Source organism: Mya arenaria, chromosome 4 (assembly GCF_026914265.1).
Source record: "Mya arenaria isolate MELC-2E11 chromosome 4, ASM2691426v1".
Taxonomy (NCBI): Eukaryota; Metazoa; Mollusca; class Bivalvia; order Myida; family Myidae; genus Mya; species Mya arenaria.
In genome coordinates this window covers 12,365,491-12,388,460 of record NC_069125.1, presented here as the reverse complement: position 1 = coordinate 12,388,460, position 22,970 = coordinate 12,365,491, and the positions used below count along the sequence as shown (strand labels likewise).

Below are 22,970 nucleotides of genomic sequence, written 5' to 3'. Positions count from 1 at the left end.
CACCATTCAAGAATCGTTGGTGCTCCGTGTGTCATGGGGTATCTCAGGAATTACCAGGCTCACTTAAGTCGAAAGATAGAAGTAATGTTGACTCAAACAGTTGTAGAGAACTGTAGAGAAAACATCACAGGATGATCATGTTGTATTTGCCGACAAGTTTAAAACATCAGTTCCTCTGGCGTTTGGAAAAAGATCTATACATTCGTGTCACGCATTAAACACCGGAAGGACATATTGGTCAATAGCAAAATCAGTCCACGAAAAGAGATGGCAAAGTTAGGATGCTCAGCAGAGGGGAACACATGGCATGAAATATTTCCGACTGGAAGCTTATGTCCACTGCATGGGAATAATCAAAACATGTGTGCAACCCGATGACATGTTTCAATCCTATCATAAATAGCCGGCAGAACAAGGTTTTGACGGAAGAAGTAAATACAAAAGGAAAGTGGGAAAAAACATGCATCAAAGTATTTTTTATTAAAAAAGAGCATGGGTGTTACAGTCAACATTTACAGTGTACCAACACAAAGTGCTTATTTGTGGACCTAATTTGTGTGGTCTGCCGTGGACATCTCGCTTGTGATTCATCATGTATAAAGCGTCAACCCTCCGGCTACCGGCTAAGCTGTTTGAGAGAATGGTACTACTTTTTTACAGTATATTACAAACATGCTGTAGAATGTTAAATAGTAACCATAATCAGGTTTAATAACACATTGATCGTTGCATGTACCAGCAAAATGAAACATGAACAACATCTTTTAAAATCAATCAGCTGTTTAATGTTTTATGTTTCTGTTTTTAGCTTGCACGAGTATAATTCTAATGTCTATAAACTAAAACTCAAATGAAATGTTATTTTATTTAAGGGAATGTTTTATTTAGTATCGTGGCATTACCTCTAAAAAAGGCCAAATGTGGAGGTCGAGTCCAACAAGACTATGGCTCCAGAAACACAGATGAACAAAAAAAAAAACTCGTGTATGTAAAACATTTTCAAAAATATATGTGTTTTTTTATATAGTTGCATTTTGAAATGACCCTTTCAATCGAAACAATGAGCGGTCTCTGAAGTTCATGAAAATGCATACATTAAATTAGTTCTACTGTTTAATGGCACATCTTGAATTTCATAGTCTAGTACAAGAAAGCGCCGTTTAGATCAATCATGTATTTAAATAAATTTTCAATATAGTATTGATGAAATAATCATAACAAAATGGTGTTCAGGTATCAACCTTTTCTTCCTGAAGGGACGAATAATGTTTGTTTTAATGTTTTTTTATAGAATTAAACATTTCATGCTTAAAATGAGAACATATTTTTCGAAATAACACATATACGATGCAATTGTCGCTAACAACGTGTCTTTATAACAAATATTCATCAATATGTGATTTCTTTTTACAGACCGATGCTATTGCATTGCACCAGAAACTCCACTAGACTGTTGCCGTTTCATTAATCGCATGCTGTGATTATACTGGTGTTGTTTCCCGTGACAAATCTTGCGATATTTTTAGCAATATAATAGTTACAGTCAAAACTTTGATTGATATTTTGGTCTATATTTTTCTATTATACAATTATGTACATGTGTTCTTTGTTGATATGAGAAAAAATATTATCATTATTGATTTTCGTCATGTTTGATTTTATCCTTATGTATTCCTCGAGTTCCTATGATGTAAATAAATGATCTATACATTTTATAACCATGATATATGAATGAATTATGAATCCGTATTTGGATTTTAGTCCTATAAGTATACATTTATATGGGAAATGAATGAACATGTGTGTAAAATATCATGATAGAGAATCGTTATTGTAATTTCTTTCTGATTTATTTGATAAAAAAACATATTATTTTGTAATCGCTCTATGCATGTGTAAATACTAGAATAAACAAAAATATGTAAAATATAATGAAAACAACAGGGACAAGACCATTAGTCGAACAGTAAAAAATAGGCCCTGTTAAGGGTTACACGTCAAGGACCCAAATAACGATGAACTCTGGACACAAACATTGTTACACCACTTCTTAAATCATAAGTTTCACTTTTTGTTTTATTACTGAATTTTACATAGAATGAGACGTGCCTGAAAAACTGTGATAGTGTGATGTCTGCATTAAAATTAAGCAGGCTAAATTAGCGTATTCAAGCACACACATGCATAATATGATTGAAATAATAAAAACATTTTGCAACGTTGCCTTACATCCATCTTTTTAAGCATTGTACTTTTGAAATATTTTGGAAAACCTTTTTCTACTACTGTAGTACAAAATTGTATTTATGAGGAAAACGACAGACATAAATATCGAGTTACTACAAAAGTTCAAACTGCCATAGTGTATCTATGCATGCACATGTGGTATAATTCCAAGATTGATCATAACATTAAACGTCTGCGGCAATTTTGAAATACATTTACCTGAAAGGTTTGTACTAGAACTACCAGAGTGTATTAATGCATAACATTATCCTTTATGTTCTTAACAAATTGTTCAAATAAGTAATTCCTATCTACAAAACTCGCCTATAGTAGTTTTATAAACATTAAAAAGTAGCCAATACCGAAGATGAAAAATACCACAACCTACATATCACAGGATTACCATTGCGCTGTTTTGCATGTGCGTTTACCTACTGATGATTGTCTTCAGTCAAATTACTACAACACACGTCTACGGTTATTTCTACATTTGTTCTAAATTCATCATATCCGTAGTGTATTAATGTGAGTTTTGTATTTTTCCGAAGTCAACCAGAGCGTAGTTATGCCGATTTGTCATATTTTTAATAAGTGAATATTTTAGTTGCCATTACATAATAAAACCAATAAAATGCATTTTATTGTATTATTGTGTCTATTAAAGGGTTTAAGTATAAGGAAAAATGTACATTTTCACTAGAACATTACCTAATTAGGGATAATGTATATGTCACTAATTCGTGAAATGCAAACTTGATTTATAAGGGTGTTATGTTATATAATTTTATGTACTATATAATGTTTGTAATTAATTTCTTTAATTGTGTTATAAATTTGTACTGTTTCAAAATTGATAAACATTTTATCTAATTGCTAACGCATTTTAATCAGGAGATTTAAGTCTCTGCTTTTAGCAAAACATGTACAAGATTATAAAAATAAGCGGTATTCCCACGCTGTACGATAGCGGTAATCAGAAGCCGAAAATTTGAGTACGGTTTACACTGCTGTGGTAGTTCGCCGGTGTATGATAGAGGTAATGGGGACACCCAATTTTAGGGTCTGCATTAGGCGGCTATGGTAGCGGAAAGGATATGGATGAGATAACATGAGTGTCATATGGGGAGATGATTAACCAGGGACGGCTCACGATTTCTATGTTAGAGGGGGCGTCACTTAGGGGCATAACCTTTCACTAGCGTCCCTGACTCAGAACCGAAATTAATTTTATTGAAAGTGTTGGCAGGAGGATATATGTAACAATTTCTAGTCGTGGGCGTATTTCATTATTTTTTTCTCAGATATTGAAATAAAAGTAAATTTTAGACGATTATTTTTTGTGGGGGGATGGGGCGCCGAATGCGACCCCGTCCCCTTAATACGCATGTGATAATAAGTTCAATTGATAACTGTAGTAGAAAAATGAATTAATTGTAAAGATAGTTCTGTCTATTTTACCCAGTTACGGTCTTTGTTTCATCTGCCGAATATATTATATATGTATTGCCATATTGTATATGTGTATTGCCATATTGTATATGTGTATTGCCGTATTGTATATATGTATTGCCATATTGTATATATGTATTGCCATATTGTATATGTGTATTGCCGTATTGTATATATGTATTTCCATATTGTATATATGTATTGCCATATTGTATATATGTATTGCCATATTGTATATGTGTATTGCCGTATTGTATATGTGTATTGCTGTATTGTATATATGTATTGCCATATTGTATATATGTATTGCCGTATTGTATTTATGTATTGCCATATTGTATATATGTATTGCCGTATTGTATATATGTATTGTCAAATTGTATATATGTATTGCCGTATTGTATATATGTATTGCCATATTGTATATATGTATTGCCGTATTGTATATATGTATTGTCAAATTGTATATATGTATTGCCGTATTGTATATATGTATTGTCAAATTGTATATATGTATTGCCGTATTGTATTTATGTATTGTCAAATTGTATATATGTATTGCCGTATTGTGTTTATGGTAGTGACTACAATATTTAACAATGAAACGGTTACTTAATGTTGCTATAAATCCTTCCCAGGAATTCACCAGATCACACCACTAATAAAAAATGTTCGAAACAAAAATCCAATGCCCACACCCGTCCGCCGCCCCAAAGATATTTGCGTTCTTACGCGCCTCCCCTCGGTACCCGCAAATTGTTTCTTAAAAAAGCGTAAAACTAGTTTGTCGAGTTTAATACGGTGCGCACTCGCATTATTTGGGAAAACATAGACAACGATAACATCTTAGTCCAAAATGTCCATGAATCAATTTCAATATCGGCGGATTTTTCAATTAATAACTGTTCATGGAATAACCTATAATGAAAATGTTGAACTGTTGATGCTACAGCAGTTAAGTTTGAGCGTTCAGGCACTACCACCAAGACCGTCAACAGTGGTTGCAGTTCCACCAACACAGGAAACAACCGAAGTGGTTTACAATTTACCAGAACCAAACCTCCCTGCATGAGTGCGATGCATGCAAGGATTTTCATCTGGATTAATGTACAAAATTAATAGAAATTGGATTAAAAAAAATATACAAAACTGGATGAATTAATTTGAAGTAACCAAGTCATTTATACTTGTTTTATAAACAGTTTGTCTATATTACTCTCGTTCATTGGAGGTGTTAGTTGAATGATACCACAGTATGTTTGTCTTCGACAGAAATGGATTTTTCATGCCGGACTATCTTTTAGAAGCGATCATCGACGTCAGGTTTGTTTCTTTAACCAATTCTGACGAAATGTGTCGAAAAATTCACATTCAGTGAACAGTGAACCTAAACCATCTCTGTGTCACGGGCTTATTTTGGACTCTTTTGCACGCGACGTTAGTGTTGGTCATTAAACGTTCTTATATATCATTTAAACTGGCTCTTGGTTCGTCTCAGATCATTTGCTTAGGACAATTCTGAGTAACCAGGGGGGCTCTAAAAGACCATAAACACACCAGATGCAAGGAGTCGATGGGCAGGCCGACCCCCGCCCCCCCCCGGACCCATATTAACTCATCGTACTCCCACCTTGAATCAAATTGTGTTAACAAATTTAAATAAATGAGCATCAATTTCGTACAATATCAACCCTGATAAACTGGAAATATAGCCGCTCCTATAGTTATAAGAATTTGCACTATTCAATCTATATATATTCAGAATATAATATCAAGTTTCTATAGTTTGCCTACAATAATTGATACAATAAGAAATTGCAAACTACGAAATAATAATAGTTTCTTTAATGTTGACTGAATTCCTGACAGAACAGTTTTTTTCAAAGTATTTTATTTCAGCAGCAATAAATTTATATTATCAATTAGAACACAATAATACAACCTCATCATCAATTTCGTCATTTAACGCAATTTAACAGCCCTTAACCAAATCTTGTCCCATTTGAGGGGTGAAAGCGAAAAGGTCCTATCTTCTTCTTTATTTAATGTCATTTAGAACCTTTTCGCATTCACCCCTCATCATCATTGCAAACTAGAGAACAATTGTGCCTAATTAAAAGTCCTAACACTTTTTAAATACCTAAAATCGGTCTTGTCCGATCAATAACTTTAGAAGCCTTTGCCCAATCATCATCAATTTTTTTCAGAATGTGTATGGGCATAATATTTCGGACAAAGTCGATAACCAGCTATATTGATGTTGTCACTCAAGAGTTAGCGCAGTTTAATGCTATAATTATAAATAAGGTGAAGTACGGTCTTGTTCGAACAATATTAACTTTTGAAGTATTTGTCAAATCATCAAGTTTTGTCAAAATGTGAATGGTTATTATAATTCAGACAAGTTTATTAAGAGGCCATCTTACTCGAGACAATGCAGAGTACTCGCCCTTTAAATTCTAGAAATTACCCGAAAATCAGTAGTCCGATCAATAACATTAAACGCCTTTTGTCCAATCATTATTATGGTGCCATACTTCTGCCACCAGATAACCACTTAATTAACTAGTTAGTCATCGGGTTAACTTGTTACGTAACTAGTTAACCACTTAATTAACTAGTTAGTTATTTGGTTATCTGGTGGCAGAAGTATGCCACCATACATTATAGTTAAACTTGTCAGATTGTATATGGCCATGGTATCTCAAATAAAGTCGATAAGCTGCCATATTCCTCTAGTCACTCCAGAGTAATCACCCTTAAATGATATCAGTAACGTTAGACGCATTGGTTTCAATCATTATAAATTTTGGTCACAATGTGCATGAGCATATTATTGCGGTCAAATTTTATAACCAGCCATATTGCTCGAGTTTTGCGAAACTTAATATATAATTGCCCTTTTATTACCTTAATTCGGTCCTGTCTGACAATAACTTAACAAGAGTTCGTCCAATCATCACTGAATTTGGTCAGGATGTGTATGGACATATTATCTAGAACAAGTTCGTTAATCAGCCATACTACTCGTCATTCAATAATTATCGCCCTTGATTATTTAAAGCTATTGATCGGACAAGAGTCGATAAGTAACCATATAACAAATCATACTCCGAGATACAGTGTATGCTCCTGAAACGCAACTTCCACATCTCAAACGAGGAGACAAAAGTCCGTGCATACATACATGAAGCTCTGCCGGTGCGGTCCCATATTAAGTATTGCTCCATAGTCTGGAACCCTTACATAAAAACTCACTCTAGGAGGCTTGAAATGGTGCAGAGAATGACAGCGGGTATGTTACAAACATCACAACACAAGCAGTGTGATGTCTATAGAAACACGGGAGTCGCTGGAAACACGTAGGACCAAAGCCCAGTCACCCATGGTGTACAAGACAGTCAACAACTTAATTCATACTATCAATCATTCATATATATTCATTAATTCATTCATTTGTTCAGTTTATACATTGAAAAACTTGACATTTCTGAAGGCAAAAGACATAAGAAGCGAGCCGGTTTCAAGATAAGAGCCTTATATTTTCCCTTCACGCATTAAAGCAAAAAACCTATTTACACTCAAATTTAATGCCTTAAAACACTAATTTATTGTTTATTTCTATAGCCAGTCTCGTTTCTGAAGCCACGGTGGTATTTTTTGTTAAGGACAAAAAACGGGCCCAACAAGAACCAAATGCTGGTCAAAACGTGGTCTTGTGATGGAATTCTTTACCGGTTCTCGGCAAGGATTTTCGAGAAAGGAATACCGTCTCCAAGTAAAAAGGAATTCTAAGCATATGTCTGGTTTCAACACTTTCAAAATGCATCTGGGTACTCAATTAGTTGAGATTGACCTTTGAGTTGTTAAAAACTGATTGCAAAATGTCCAAAAGACTATATATTTCATAAATTTTGTCATTAAAATCTTTGAATTCATGAATTAAAACGGGGCCCTGATCGATATTAAAAATTTAGGCTGATTCACTTCCGCCAACCGCTCCATAAAACCCTCAAACACCATGAAGTAAAGACAAATTTCTTCATCTGTTTTACCACAAGTTCTCATCCTTGAACGGACTATGTGTGGAACAAGCTATGTACATGTATCATCCGAAGTCGTTGAAGCCCTAGACTCGGTATCTATCCTTCGAGCAGCGGCTGTTAACAATCGCATTCGACTCAACAATTTAGAACAGCACGGGGATAACGAAGTAGAGTCGCCAAATGAAGAATCGTCAAAGACTCTGAAACGGCTGTTTATATGGACTAGGGGATAACGATTGTTGTCTGAAATATGTATAATAATGGTGTCCTTCCGAAGCACGTGTGTGCCGCAATTATACAACATACGGAACCCCTTGTCCATTTTCGATCGAAAACAACAATAGACCAGTACCCTACGTTATTTTTCTACAAAAAAATATTTTGGAGAAAAGAGAATGAGGGTTTTTGTCTAAGTTGTTTTCGATCGAAAATGGCCGAGGTGTTCCGAATGAGATACAAAATGTCATTCGGAACACCTTGTCTATTTTCCATCGAAATAACAATGAAAATAACCAAGGAATTCCAATTGATCAACTCAATCTCAAACATTTCCGGGTTAGCAAGTTGAACTTTGAAACCAAAACAATCTCTACGAAATTGGCAATTTTGACACAACTGTGTAAGTAAAACATATTTTAGACTAATTAATATTTTAACTCGAAAAGTAGAGATAATAAAATTAAAATTAAGTTTCTTACACACTATGGTAACAAACCTGTTTGTGTTATTGGTTACCAAATAAAGGCGTTCGGATATCATCTCAGTTTTCGGATGTTTACGCTTTTTAACTAATAAAGTTACATTTGCTTGAGTGCGTGTGTTCAAGAACAGGAAAAAAGACAGAAATACTCGATAGATAAAGTTCTAAATGAAAGATTTTGGTGAACTACATGCACATTTTTGCTTCCTCGTCACAAACCCATTATGAAATGCTGCAGATGGCACAGTTAAAGAATCCCTTAGAAAGTATGGTGAATACTCATAGTTGATTGGCTTTAAAATTACATGGTTGAAACCCTCTGCTTGAGGGTTTATATAAATTCAGGGGCTTTTGCTTGTTCTATGCTTATGTAGGGAAGAATCAGTTTTGGTAGTAGTTTAGTGTGACGAAGAAACCGACTGCTCTATGAACTTCCACCTTGAGGAGTGTGACCTTTCCAATGGAGTGAAATTTTGCTGATGAAAAATGGCCACTTAGCCGTGTTGAACATTGTAAGCTGGGCCTTATACTCCTACTTCCACCTAAATGCCTGTTATGGCTGACCATGATTTGGTTTTTCCCATCCCAAATGCTCCAGCTTTTTGGTTACACTGCAAGTGTTCTGATATTAGTTAGTTACAATGCTTCCAGCCTCATGTACCATCTACAGCTTAGTTTTGAGAAACTTGATGGGTGGTTTCCAGACTGATGAGCAGTACTTAGTTAATACAAAGTGAGTCAAACGAGGGAGAAATTTCCTTTGATTTGACATCATTTTTTTTCAAAATAGTTTAATAGTTAATGGCGTAGAAAGCCCCTAATGCTGTTTCCTCTGACTTTACAATATATATATCAGTGTTTAGTGTATCTGGTAGTGGTATCGATGGGTTGAATAGGGGATTGCTCTCTGTGAACTTGAAAGATGTTGCAAATTCTCTTAGTGAAAGCATGGCTAAAATGATACACTATAAGCAAAAACTTCTATCTACAATGTATGAGACAAATTTCAAAATCAAAAAGAATCATTGAAATAGTCTTTTTAGTGTGACAAGTAGAATTGATTTCTAGGCAGGGCTTTTATTTTTGGACTGGCTAAAATTGACAAGCACCTAGACACACAACTGCTTTTTTAATTTTCCAATACACAATGCCGAGTGTTCAATTGAAATCTTACCAGAACATGGCAAAAGAAGGACAAATCCATGTAATATGGTAAATGAGGTTGTAAATGTGCTAAATTTTGCCCAACCATGAACAATATAAAAGATTTTGTTGAGTCAACAAGTTTGACAACCTTTTACTAGATTTTACATGTTCAAAAGATTTTTCTGCAAAAAGATGCCCCGTATAACTAAAATAATGCAAAATGCGTTTTCCCTGAATCTATGTTATCGAGTTATTCCCCCACAACATGTTAAGATTTCTATAGCAATCTTGTCCAAGTTCTTAATTTTTTTCTTACAAAATTTAAAAGTTAAGCATTTGATTATTACTTTCAAATTGTAGTTGATACGTACACCAATGTGATAAATTTTAACATGTACTCAGTAATTACTACTAAAAACAATCATATTCATTTGTAAACAGAATAATACCCTTTTTTAGGAGGATATGCAACAAATATTATTTGTAGTGAGAATATGTCATCAGTAGAGCTATCAGATGACGTCTACAGTAGCGAGGATGAGGATGTTGTACTGGCCAAGATGGAAACATACTCCGGACTTCCCGGAAGAACATCCTCCATGACGGGCACTGTGCAAGGTAAGTGTAAACCAGTCTAATAAGCTGAGTTGACCCTTTGATTTACTTGACTTGACCAACTCAAACAACAGTAATTAAAGGAACTAGACACCAGATGATACAATTGCAAGAAATTATTTTTTTTGTCAATAACTGACATAAAATTTATATTGTTGTGAACAAAGCTTTGAATAGTTTTTTACTGATGTATCACATTGCTTACAACACATGTATGTATATTTCACAGTTATTGCGTTTTTTAAAATATAATATTTACTGGTTTTGTTTTGTTAGTATATAAATCTGTATTACCAGTACTCATGTGACTTTCACAATCTAATTATTTACACTAAAAACTAGGAAATGAGTGCACTATTTTTGAACGTGTAAACTAACAAAAATATTCTTTTAATCATGTAAGGTAATGTATTTTAGGCCTTCTCCTTGCTCGTATTGACAAATCTAGGCTTGTTCTGAGAAAATCTTTTTTGGCAAATTTTGGGACCATTCTGTTGTCTAGTATCTTTAGAGGTACTCACTTACAGATTTTGTTGGCAACAATGTCTTTTAAACTTTGTTGAAATTGTGTTATTTTACTTACTTTTATGGCAAAAACATACTAAAAAACTTTTTAGAATGATGTGAATAAATGCAGAGTTTATCAAGAAAAACAGATGTATAAAGTAAACATAATTATGCTCAGTTGAATAAGGAAAACTGTGTTAGAGGGTGTATATGCTCTCTCATTTGCAATTTCATTGGAAAAGGAAACAATTCTGTAACTCATGATTAGTTGCCAAATAGATTATGTAATTAAAGCTGCACTCTCACAGATTTACTGGTTTTACAACTTTTCTTTTTTTATCTTGGAAAGATTTTTTTCGTGTAAATATCTTCAAACCAATGATATAAGATTGCAGCAATGCTGACAAAAAATCAGATCGTAGATTTTCATATTTCCATTCGAAAAATAAAGTTTTATGGCTTAAACCATTACTAACGGTTTAAGAAAAATGCATAAAACATCATTTTTGTACTTAGATATTAAAATCTGCGATCTGATTTTTTGCCAGCAGTCTTATATAACTGGTTTCTATGTATTTTTGCAAAAATTGGCTTGTTCCAAGACAAAATATAAAAAAGTTGTCAATACGTTCAATCTGGGAGACTGCAGCTTTAATGCAAGCGTCATAATTGAAATAACATACAATCATTGTTTGGCACCTTATATCATCAAATTTTCATTAAACTTTATTTTTTTTATTTATTTTTTAAATGTGTGTGTACATGTATGTTAAGATTGAGACATAGCATCATATATCCAGTGCTATGAATGTACAAAAAATAATTCATATTTTTTGCCATTCAGTATTTTGGGCTACTTTTGAAATAAATATTTCATATATGAGTTGTTGAAATAGATATGAATGGTATTTTCTTACCAATATTTAGTATGAAAATTCCTTTTGATTATTTTCGATTCAAGAGTTGATAATGGTTGTCCATTTTGATTGAATGATCTATTTTGAAATTTGTCAGATTATCCAACACTCTGGATGAAATGTAGTCACCCTGCTTCTTTGCTTTGTAGATCTGATTGTTTATCGTTGTAAAATAAAAAATGTTTTCTCTAGATCCAAGCAAAACAGCTACAAAGATGCTGCATTCAGAGACTTCGGTTGCCAAGGTAACCATGAGTGGAGGTGTGATGCGACAGGGCACAAATTTGTATGATACAGACGAGTCCGAGGATGAAGACATAATGAAAAACTTGACTGAAAACATGAAAAATTCTAACCCCAACAGGACCAGTTCAATTCTGTCAAGAAAGAGCACTGGCAAAACGTCTTCCGACTCTATGACATCGTCTATGAACACTATAAAGTCTTCCAAAACTGGATCCATTAATTCATTAGGTGCTTTATCGGACTTAACCACAAATGGTGATCATGAAAGAACCGGTGATAAAACGGCTGTTATAAATGGCAGAATAGGGAATCGGCAAAGCTCCACTGGGTCAGATGTGGATTCAGAGGCACAGTCAAGTTATAAAGACTCAAGGTTTAACCCCTTTGACAGGGATTTACACGTGGAAGAGGACCACTTTGAGGACGACAGATTTGACCAAGAATCAGGGACCAATACAGGGAGATTAAAATCAGGTACTAGTCATTCATTCACACACTGCGTAAAGAAAATTGACATTTTTAGTTATTGACCTTTGTTCATTTTCATTGTTATCCTTTGTCATAAGAGAAAGTTGATACTTGATTTGGCAGGGGATATGGCAGTCTGTGACTGCTCTTGTTTAAATGTAGGAAATGTCATTTTTTTTACTGTGCAAGATTATGCTGTTAATGTAAATTAACATTGACAGACTCAAATGCGAGTTCTTCGTCGACGCAGCCGAATGCCCGAACATCACAGAGCAGTGATGACGTCACCTTTGCCGACCTTGGACTCTCTGAGGACCACTTCTCGCAACCAGAGGTCAGAGTCAAACTTTTTTGACAGTTTGTGTTACAGTCGAACCTCGTTGGCTTGAACTATAGCTCGATTTCTTCGTTGGCTTGAACTGGATGAAAAGGACCAATTTTGTTCTATTAAATGTATATGATATTCCCCGAGGCTCGAAATATTTTTGCTGGTCCCTGGAATATCAAGCCATGGGTTTCGACCATTAATGAATATATTTCACATATCAGATTGAGAGTTTTACTTTCAAAATCAAATAAACTTTGCAAAAACTGACCATTGAAGCTCTTTGTTCCATAATAGATATTATAGCTTGTAAAAAAAATATCTAAATTAAAAAAATAAAGACATCCAAACCTTCCTTTGATGGGATATCCCTAGGAATTAAACAAATTTATTTTTAATTTTATTTCGCTTGAATACCCTGGTATACTTCTTAACTCGTAATCCCAGTAAAGGTTTAAACAGCTTTCTTTCCTGTGACAGGGGTATTTTGGTATGAGCGGCTCAGAGGAGCTGGAGTTGGCCATCGACACCTGTAAGGACCTGATTCTACGCGCCACCAAAGACTCGGACAAGCAGAAAAATCTTGTACGAAAACTCATACAGCTACGCATGAAATTACAGGAACTTAGGGTAGGCAAGTGAAAAGTTAGATGCAATATCTTATTCTGAAGAGTTCTCATTCAATTTAAAATACTACTGCTTGCAAAAGAGTCATTTCAAGGGTTGAAAGCATTGACTTGTTGCAATGCAGTTTTTTTTTCCAGCTTTTTTGGGGGCTGAAATTCGGTCCAATTCGCCTCTTGAAAAGGTATATATTTTCCTCCTTTGAAATAAAAGATAATTTATCTCTTAACATTTAGAAAATTTAGTTACATAGTGCCTGCCACGAATATGTTGATAGGATGGTTGAATAAAAGATTTGGAAACAAGTTGTGCATTATATGAATTCTGTTACTATTTTCCCCCTTTTTCCCAAAACAATGCTATTTCTCCTCTATCAAAGGGCCCCGCCACCATTTTCTTAAAAGTGGAAAAAGCACTGTAATGTTATCCATGGAGATCATGTGTTGATGCTCAAAGGAGGGCTGGCAATGGCCACATACATAGCATGATTTAAGCAAACTTAAAAAACTGCCATACTGAGCTGATACTAAAATCCAAGATATCTCAGTGTGCCACTAAGGTTTCTGACATAACTGAATGCCAAACCATCATTTTAGAAACCCATTTAAATTGTCAGGGAATTGCGCGGATGTAATGGCTCCAGAGACCCCCCCCCCCCCCCCCAAGCTAAACCTCAAAAGAGCTTCTAAAAAGCCATTTTTCTTCTACAGCAGTGCACTTTTGATCCCAAGGCCAAGAGCGCCCCATAAACCCATGGCCGAAAATGTTTCAGCCCTCCAGCTGCCAGGTCAATCACATCCCTGATTGCTCAGTCTGCCTGCTCTTAACTGTTTGTGCGGTACAACATATCCTTATCTGGAGTAGAATTGCATTGTGAATATGCTTTGTTCTAACAAAAAAAGAAATCCACAAACAGAACCATGCATGTGTTCAATAATTTTATTGATATCTCCGAGTTCATTCTCCATATTTCTTGTTAAAGGCTTGATGACTGGGTGCTATAGTGATGAAATAGATGTATAGCACTAGATCAGTATTTGTCTGTCAGCCTTAATTGAGGAAAAGTGAGAGTTGAAACTAGGTTTAAAATACATGTACTTTTCTTGCATCGCGAAGCACTCCAAATAGTTTACATTCATAAATTTTCTTCACTGTAGGAGGGACCAGAACCAGTGAAGGAAGGAGTCAAGCTTGTTGTAGGTCACAAGTTTGTGTTGAACTCAGGGGCCGGCTCAAAACATTACTGCGAGAGATGCAATGCTGTGATATGGGGAGTGCTCCAACAATGGTACAAATGCTCAGGTTGGTCAACTGTAGAAGGTCACATGTTTATGTTGAATTTGGGGGCTGGCTCAAAACATTACTGCGAGAGGTGCAATGCTGTGATATGGGGGTTGCTCCAACAATGGTACAAATGCTCAGGTAGGTCAACACTCGAAAGTCGGCAGTCTGCTAAAATACTACTGTGATCTTGGGGGAGGGGGAGAGGGACACAAACAATGGTACTAATGCTCAGGTTGGTCAACTGTAGAAGGTCACATGTTTATGTTGAATTTGGGGGCAAGCTCAAAACATTACTGCGAGCGATGCAATGCTGTGATATGGGGGTTGCTCCAACAATGGTACAAAAGCTCAGGTAGGTCAACACTTGAAAGTCTCAAGTTTATTTTGAACATAGCAGCCTGCTAATATACTACTGTGATAGGTGAAATGCTTTGATCTAGGGAGGAGGGATCCAAACAATGGCACCAATGCTCAGGTTGGGCAACTCTGAATGTCCCAAGTTTTTGTTGAACTTCGGGGGCCAGTTCAAGACATAACTGTTAGAGGTGCAATGCTGTGATATGGGGGATTGCTCCAACAATAGTACAAATGCTCAGGATGGTCACAAAATTGTGTTGAACTCAGGGGCGAGAGGTGCAATGCTGTGATATTGGGAAAGCTTCAACAATGGTACAAATACTCAGGTAGGTCAACTCTAGATCTCAAGTTTGTTTTTGAACTTGGCAGCCTGCTCAGACACTACTGTGATAGGTGAAATGCTGTGAAATGGGGGGTTCTCGAACAATGTCACAAATGCCCAGGTAGGTCCACTCTAGAAGGTCACATGCTTGTGTTGAGCTCGGGCCAGCTCAAAACACTAAAGTGAGAGCTGCAATGCTGTTGTGATATGGGGTTGGTGGGGTGCTCCAACAATGGTACGAAATTTAATGTTCATGTTTGTGTATGTTAGGTCTTTTAAAGGAATAATGCTGTTCCTTTTTCACACAATGTCTTGTCAACTGACATCCTTTATACTGTATACTGTTTAAATTCTGACTGCTGTCGAGCCAAGTGATATCGAGCGAATGGGTTTTGACTGTTCATAAAATAATGAATGGTACTTTTTTCAGAGTGTGGATATTGCGCCCATGAAAAGTGCCTTAATCAGATTACACGGAAATGTGCTTGTGTGCGGGTGCAGGAGGACCCGAGCTACAATCTTGCCATCTGTGAAGAAAGAGGCCTCTCTGTCCAAAACTACCGCTGTGCTGAGTGCCGCGCAGAGATTTCATATAGTGCGTTCAATAGTCATTTTAGATTTGGGATGCATACAAGTTACAAATGTTAATTGTTAAATTAAAAGTTGAACTATTCTTATAGCATCAATTCTTTTTCTTATATTATGAGCTACTAGTATTGTTGTAGATATACTAACATCTTTAATGTTGTTGGTTATAATGTTTTATTAATATTTTGCCTTCTGAAGCATTCTCATACCTACATACCTCCTCCAAACATAAAGTACTTAATTTACATGACTATTTCACATTTTTACAATTTCAGTAACACTGTTTAACACTACCATGTTTTTGAACTGGATTATTTACCCTTTCAATTCCTATGTACATTCTTGAGGGCTTGTTTGCACTAGCTGAGGGTAAATATATTTATTACAGAGTCGGGATTCAGTGAGCCGCGACTGTGTGACTACTCAGGTAGCTACTACTGTGAGCTGTGTCACTGGAATGATAACATGCTCATGCCGGCCAGGGTTCTCCACAACTGGGATTTTGAGGAATGGAAGGTACTCATTTTAAATTTTAATCAATGAGTTAATCAGCACAATTTTAAAACAATTCAAAATGTTTTCAAAAGTTTGCAGTTTATAAAAATGATTTGAGGGGACATCTTTTTAAAATTCATTTTTGGCCTCAGAATTGGTAAAAGATCATTAATTTTTTAGACTTATTCTTTACATATATACATGATCCAGGGTTTAAGCTAACCAGAAATGGAAGGGTGCTTCACCCTGTCCTATTTTGGTAGAACCCTTCTGTCCTCATGGAGACAAGCATTGGCACCCTTCTGTCTTCAAAAAAATGAAATGCTTTTAATAATGAGATATTTCCTTTCTTTTGATTAAAGCTTATACTATGAATAGATCCATAAAGTCTTTGAATTTTTGGCATTTGAAAACTGTTTTTACTTTCATTAAACAGAATCCTAACATTTTCTGTCAAATTCATTATGTTTAATTTTAATTTTAGCATGCTGTCCTTTTTCTGCAGCACCCTGCCCTTTATAAAACCTGGCTAAATCTCAAGGAATCCTGTACATGTATTTATGTTGTCCTGTGTATGTTGCAGGTGTGTCGTGCCTCAAAACAGTTCCTGAAGCTGATGGAGACACGGGCAGTGATACGGATACAGGACATAAACCCCATGCTGTTCTCCTTTGTCGAGGAGCTTAACCAGGTCAAGGTAGGGACATCATTTTTGAGTTATGCCCTTTTTCAAATGATAATACCAGCAACAGATGAGTGATGGCGCTCTCTCATTCAGAACACCTTGGTCATTTCCAATAGAAAACAACCTCTGATGTATGCCAGTACATCAGTAGAAGTAGTTCATAAGATTTTAAATAATAGTATTAATTAATTGTAGTGTTTTAACTTGCATTTTGTATATTTAAGTTTAGATATTGATTGTCAGTGAATTGTATAATTGCATAAATAATTAAGATTCCCAAAAGTAAAGTCCTTAAGTTTAAATGCTAAATTAAATTCCTACGCAATCTAATAGCAGCTTAGTTAAATGTAAAGATTTCTGGCATTGTAATGCGCCCATATACATCCGATGTTGTTTTCGAAAGATATGGCCGAGAAGATCCAAATGTGCATTCTCTCTGCACTACAGTTGTCTTTAAATATGTTATAGCAAACTAATAAGACTATAATTCTCATGACAAATATAAATATTTCCAAAAGTTGATTGTAACAAACTCCAAGTTGAGGCAATTTGGCCAAGATTTAACAAATTTAGAGGCTATTCGTGTCGCCTTCAAGCATGGCAGACACATTGGGACAGCTTTGTATGGTGTCTTTTTTGTTCACGTCGTTTCACTATCCATTCTGAACAATGACATGACAAGTTGTTATAGAGTTTTTAGGCATCGTTGTTGTCCGCATCGATTTACTATCGTTTCTGACCAATGACTTGGTGTGAGTCTTCAAACACAGTTGCCATGGCCAGTAGATAAACTGAATGATTATGAGGCCAACGATCAACCTTTAATCCACAAATAATGGGTACATGTGTTACCAACATTGTTTCGCTAAAAAGATAAAGGGGTTTCCTATCATTTACTTTTGAACACTGGTGTAGATATTTAAAACTTGGTTTACATATTCATTATGGTCAATAGATAACTACTTGGGTCTTTGACCTTAATGGGCAAGGTCATAGTGACCTTCCTAAAAAAATTGATGGGCTCTTTTTTCTGATTATTATTTTGGGGTCAAGACCATGGTAACTTTTACTTGAAAAACTGCACCCAACAGTTGTTGGCAATTGTTTCTCTTACTACAGGAAATTTATTAATCACTGATACCTGGACTTTATTTTCTAACATCTGCCTTTCATCTGAATATGGGTGATCTACCCAAAACAGCCAAAAAACCTTGACATACATTACAACTTGATTTCAGAAACTGCGTGAGGAGCTGTTGATCATGAAGAAGTACATTCTGCGGTGTGGGACAGCCATGCAGCTTAAGTTGCTGCTTGATCTGCAGACCCGCCAGCACTTTGTCGAGAGTTCCGACGTATACTGTATGCGGGATCTTATTGACGTTCAGCATGACACATTGCTACCGGAGCTGGCCCAGGTTCACTCAAGCTGGGCCCAGCACATCAAGACTGACTGTGAGGTACATACCATTATGGTTCCCAGCTTTTCTTTCACCTGAGAATGTTTAACATTGTATGGTTACATCATACAGCCTATAATAATTACGCTCATCTTTATTTTAAAATTAAATAGATGATAATCGTTAGTTTCAGTGTGAGATTGTAATATATTTCACCGAGTAACCACCAAAATATACATTTCACTAGTTGCCTAGCCATGGGTGAAATATTCACTTTTGGTGTTCACGCAGTGAAACATATTTCAATCTTACACTGAAACAAACATATTTTTTTTATTAAATGCCTAAAATTGGAATTTAAGTCATTTAAATACACTTTTTTAGAAAATCATGCCAATTTGTATGTGCAACAACATAATTTCATAAATGACATCTTTGAAATTGTCTCCCAGCCCTGTGCGAGCTGACGTTTAATAAGAACTGAGAATGGGCTAAACTTTCAAAACAAAAAAAATATTAGTTTGATAATTTCACTGTTTGTCAGTGAAATATCAATTTTATTTTACTGATAAATCTATGAACTACCAGAAAGCATATAAGAAAATACAAATAATTGTCATAGCCTTTTGGTTGTTGACCTTGGCTTGCAAACACTTGAATCTTGGCCATTATGTCAAAATGAAACTTGGTCAACATGTTGCCTAGGAATATATAGGGTGTTGTATGACTGATTTTTTCCCCAATGATATGACATCTGCTTGTGATGCATTTGTTTGTGATGACAATAATCATAAAAACACAATATGGCCATCTTGAACTTTCTCAGTTACAGACTGTTGTTGAATAACCAAAAGAAATGTTCATAATTTATATAGATTCTTTTAAAACTAAGTGGAGTTTTTTACTTGAACCTAATTGGTACCTGGTAATAAATCTGTAAAAAATGCATTTTCATTGTTAATTATTTTTCCACTTAATGTAAGCTGGATAGTAGAATAATGTTCTTCATACTAGATTATCCAGTTTTAAGGGCAAATTTGATGATGCCCGAAAAAGGGTTGACATGTTATGACCAAATTTCGTATGTTGGAAGAGTTTATGGAGACCTTTCATGGGACTGAGTTATGGGCTCCAAGGGTCAAGGTCACTGTTACTAAAAATTCTTGCAACACAGGCTGAACTTCTTCTGACATTCATTGGAAACGTGGTTTTGTTGCATTGCAGCATTTCTTGTTTCTTATGATATTGCTTTTGATATCAAATAAGTTCACAATATCATTGTTGCTTATGGTATTCATTGATATCTTTGTAAGTACACTGTAAACATTGTGAAATGCTCATCATAGTGTTAATAAATTAACCAATGATATCTTACGCACTATATCTCGTGTTCCAGTCGTGTCGAGGGAAGGGGTTTGTGTGTGAGATTTGTAAGGTGGACGAGATCCTGTTTCCTTTCGACAACATCGCAGTAGTCTGCCCAGAGTGTTCACTTGTGCTGCATAGGTAATCACATTTAAGGCTAGATTTCTAGGCAATCATTGTTTTATGTTGTTCTCTGAGTTGGTAAAGTTAAAGGCTATTACAGTAAAATATAAATCCCACAAGGTAAGGCAATTATTTTCATAGTATACGGGTGGGTGTCTTTTTACTAATTATACTAAATATATAGGAGTGAGGTTGTCGGTCGGTCGGTCTGTCGGTTTTCATGGTTTCCGGACGATAACTCATGAAAGGCTTGACAGATTTGAACAATTTTTGGTACACATGTGTAACATCAGAAGATACAGGTCAAGTTTGATATTGGGGCTGGTGGGGCCAAAGTCAAAGTCACTGTTACTAAAAATAGAAAAACGGTTTCCCGACGATAAATCGTGAAACGCTTGACAGATTTGAACACTTTTTGGTACACAGGTGTAACATCAGAAGATACAGGGCAAGTTCGATATGGGGCTGGTGGGGGCCAAGGTCAAGGTCACTGTTACTAAAAATAGAAAAACGGTTTACGGACGATAACTCATGAAAGGCTAGACAGATTTGAAAATTTTTTGGTACACAGGTGTAACATCAGAAGATACAGGTCAAGTTCGATATTGGGACTTGTGGGGCCAAGGTCAAGGTCACTGTTACTAAAAATAGAAAGGTCAGAATCCAAGTGTTTTAATTGGACTGTAAAAATAACTGGCCAATGGACTAAATGAAGTCACTGAGGCGTGTCTAAGGACATAGATAAGAGTGATATTGAATACAGCCCCAGATTTTAATGGAAAATTGACTAATCCTTGCATTACAAAATACTTTTGAAAGGTTGTACAAAGTTAAAAATTGCCCCAGTATTAAAAATAGTATATAAAAATTTTGAGTTGAACAACAAGTAATTATAATGAACTTATTTTCAGAAGGTTATCTGTTTCCCAAAAAGGTGTGTCAGCACCATTTTGGTAGCCAAGTAAACTTTGACATTGTGCTAAAGATTTGCTATGACTTGGAAACTGAAAGACACTCACATTTTACTTGGTTTTTGTGTTGACAATGGCAATTAGCTTGAGTGCAGAATGAAGATATTTGTTAGGATCCTTGAATGGCTGATGAGTTTGACTGGATCTACATTGCACTGCCCATAGTGTGGGATGCGATACTAATAGTGGTACCTCTATAAAATCATTACTGTATTTCCAACATGATAAGCAGTAATGTGTCTTGTAAATATTCAAACGGAAGTGGAAAATAAGATATCATTCCTTTAATAGCAAATAAAATGGTAGAATCCGGGGGGGGGGGGGGAGGGGGGGTGACATGTTAAGTATGCCAGGCTTCCAAATTGATTATACATTACTTTTTATGTAAAGCATATTGCACATGATGCAAAAAGACAATTTTATCAATTTACTCTTAAGACATACAACTGATTGCTGCATTTATTTATATCAACTAAAAGAACAATGTTGTAAATCAAGTATGAAGCTTAGAGTATATTTGCTGCTAAAAAATGATTGTGTACTTTTTTCAGGCACTGTTTTGCAAAGAGAAATGGCGCATGTCCCAAGTGTGAACGACTGAATAAACGTCGTAATAACTAGGCGTGCAATAGAAAATAGAGAAGTGACCAAAATACCCAAATAAATACCAGTTAAGTTAATCAATTTGAATATTTCACCTGTTAAGTTTGTAATTGATAACCACATATGAAATTTAAGCACATACAATTCTGACTGGAATAGATTTACAGTACTGGAATTTGGACAATATTGTTTTTTTAGCTTGCAGGTATGAAGAATGAATTGTCTCATTTGTGAAATGACCGTCATATTTATGTTATGAGATTCATTTTAACTTAATCATTTTATTTACATTTTAATTCTGTAGTGTTTTAAATATTTTTATATATATTTTATACTGTAATTTATGCTGACAATAGTTTTACAACACTATTCAGCATTAAATCACTGTTGATGTTGCACAGTTGTATTTTCTGAGCCTAAAAACGAAGATTGGTGCTAATAGAATGCTTTCAATGACATTGTACAGAATGACGGGTGTCGAAAAATATGTAGCTCAGAATATAGCAAATTTATGCAACAAAACTTATAAGCCCAATTGTTCAGAAGTTTGTTAAAGTTAACAATGTGATTAACGACATCGTTGTTAACTTCTAAATATGAATTTTTTATGATGAGCTTAAATATTTAAATAAAACAGGTACAGCCTAAAAAGTTGTATCAAACCTTCTTAGAAATACTGCCGATCATAAGTGTATCCATTTAACTTCCAGAGCAGTAAAGATTTGAAAGTTAACAACAATGACGTTAACAATGTTGTTAACTTAACAAAGTTCGGAACCATCGACCAATAGATATATGTCTGTTTATGAGTGTAAGCTGTCTCCATTTGAGGAGAGCTTTAACAACCTTGTTTACTTCAACAAAGTTCAGAACGATGGGCCCATAGTTTTATGCAAGTTAATGAGTGTATGACTGCCTCCATTTGAGGTTAGCTAACAAACCGTCAAGTCCATAGCTTAACCAAATTGAATGGTGATATCTTCTCCAACTGATCTTGTGTTACATTAAGTGTATTTGTAAGAACATAGATGGTGAATGGGAACTAGATAATGAAAGGGTGTTGATATTTTGACAGTGTATGTGTGCTAACTCAGTTTGAATGAATGTGTTGAAACATTGATGTTTCTTAAACCTTGTGATATTTCATAGTTATTTTTGTTACTGAAATAAAGGCAATAAATTATACAAACTATTTTTTCTTTGTTGTATTTAGTCTTTGTTAGTTATAATTATTACTGTAGATTGCATTCTTTTTGTGACATTTTTTTGCGGTTTGTTGGTTTTGACCATATTGAGAAGGTATTTCATGCCACTACGGCAATATTTATCATTAGAAAGCAACTATAAATTTAATAAATTTTCAAGGTTTTCAATTCACAACATATATGCTTAGCAAAAATTGTGAAAATTCAATTGATTTGTAGTAACTACATTTAATGAAAATATATATGCTGTTGCCATTACAAAGTGTTAAATGCATACCCAGAATGATACAAGCGTTTTAACCA

General features: G+C 35.1%; 1 protein-coding gene across 3 annotated transcripts; it reads left to right on the top strand.

Annotated features, from left to right (window-relative positions):
* The first annotated feature begins 8,255 nt into the window (after positions 1–8,255).
* LOC128232984 (differentially expressed in FDCP 8 homolog A-like) lies at positions 8,256–22,654 on the top strand. 3 transcript variants are annotated; one of them, XM_052946814.1, is made up of 12 exons: positions 8,256–8,340; positions 10,027–10,185; positions 11,799–12,326; positions 12,542–12,654; positions 13,126–13,230; positions 14,427–14,571; positions 15,663–15,827; positions 16,209–16,336; positions 16,899–17,012; positions 18,239–18,460; positions 19,797–19,906; positions 21,411–22,654. In XM_052946814.1, exons 2-12 carry the CDS (start codon positions 10,062–10,064, stop codon positions 21,478–21,480), a joined length of 1,824 nt encoding a protein of 607 aa, XP_052802774.1. In that variant the 5' UTR covers positions 8,256–8,340; positions 10,027–10,061; the 3' UTR covers positions 21,481–22,654. The 3 variants fall into 3 exon arrangements, with proteins under 3 accessions (XP_052802774.1, XP_052802772.1, XP_052802773.1); XM_052946812.1 differs by having other exon boundaries at positions 13,126–13,275; XM_052946813.1 differs by having other exon boundaries at positions 8,281–8,340; positions 10,055–10,185; positions 13,126–13,275.
* Positions 22,655–22,970: the final 316 nt, after the last annotated feature.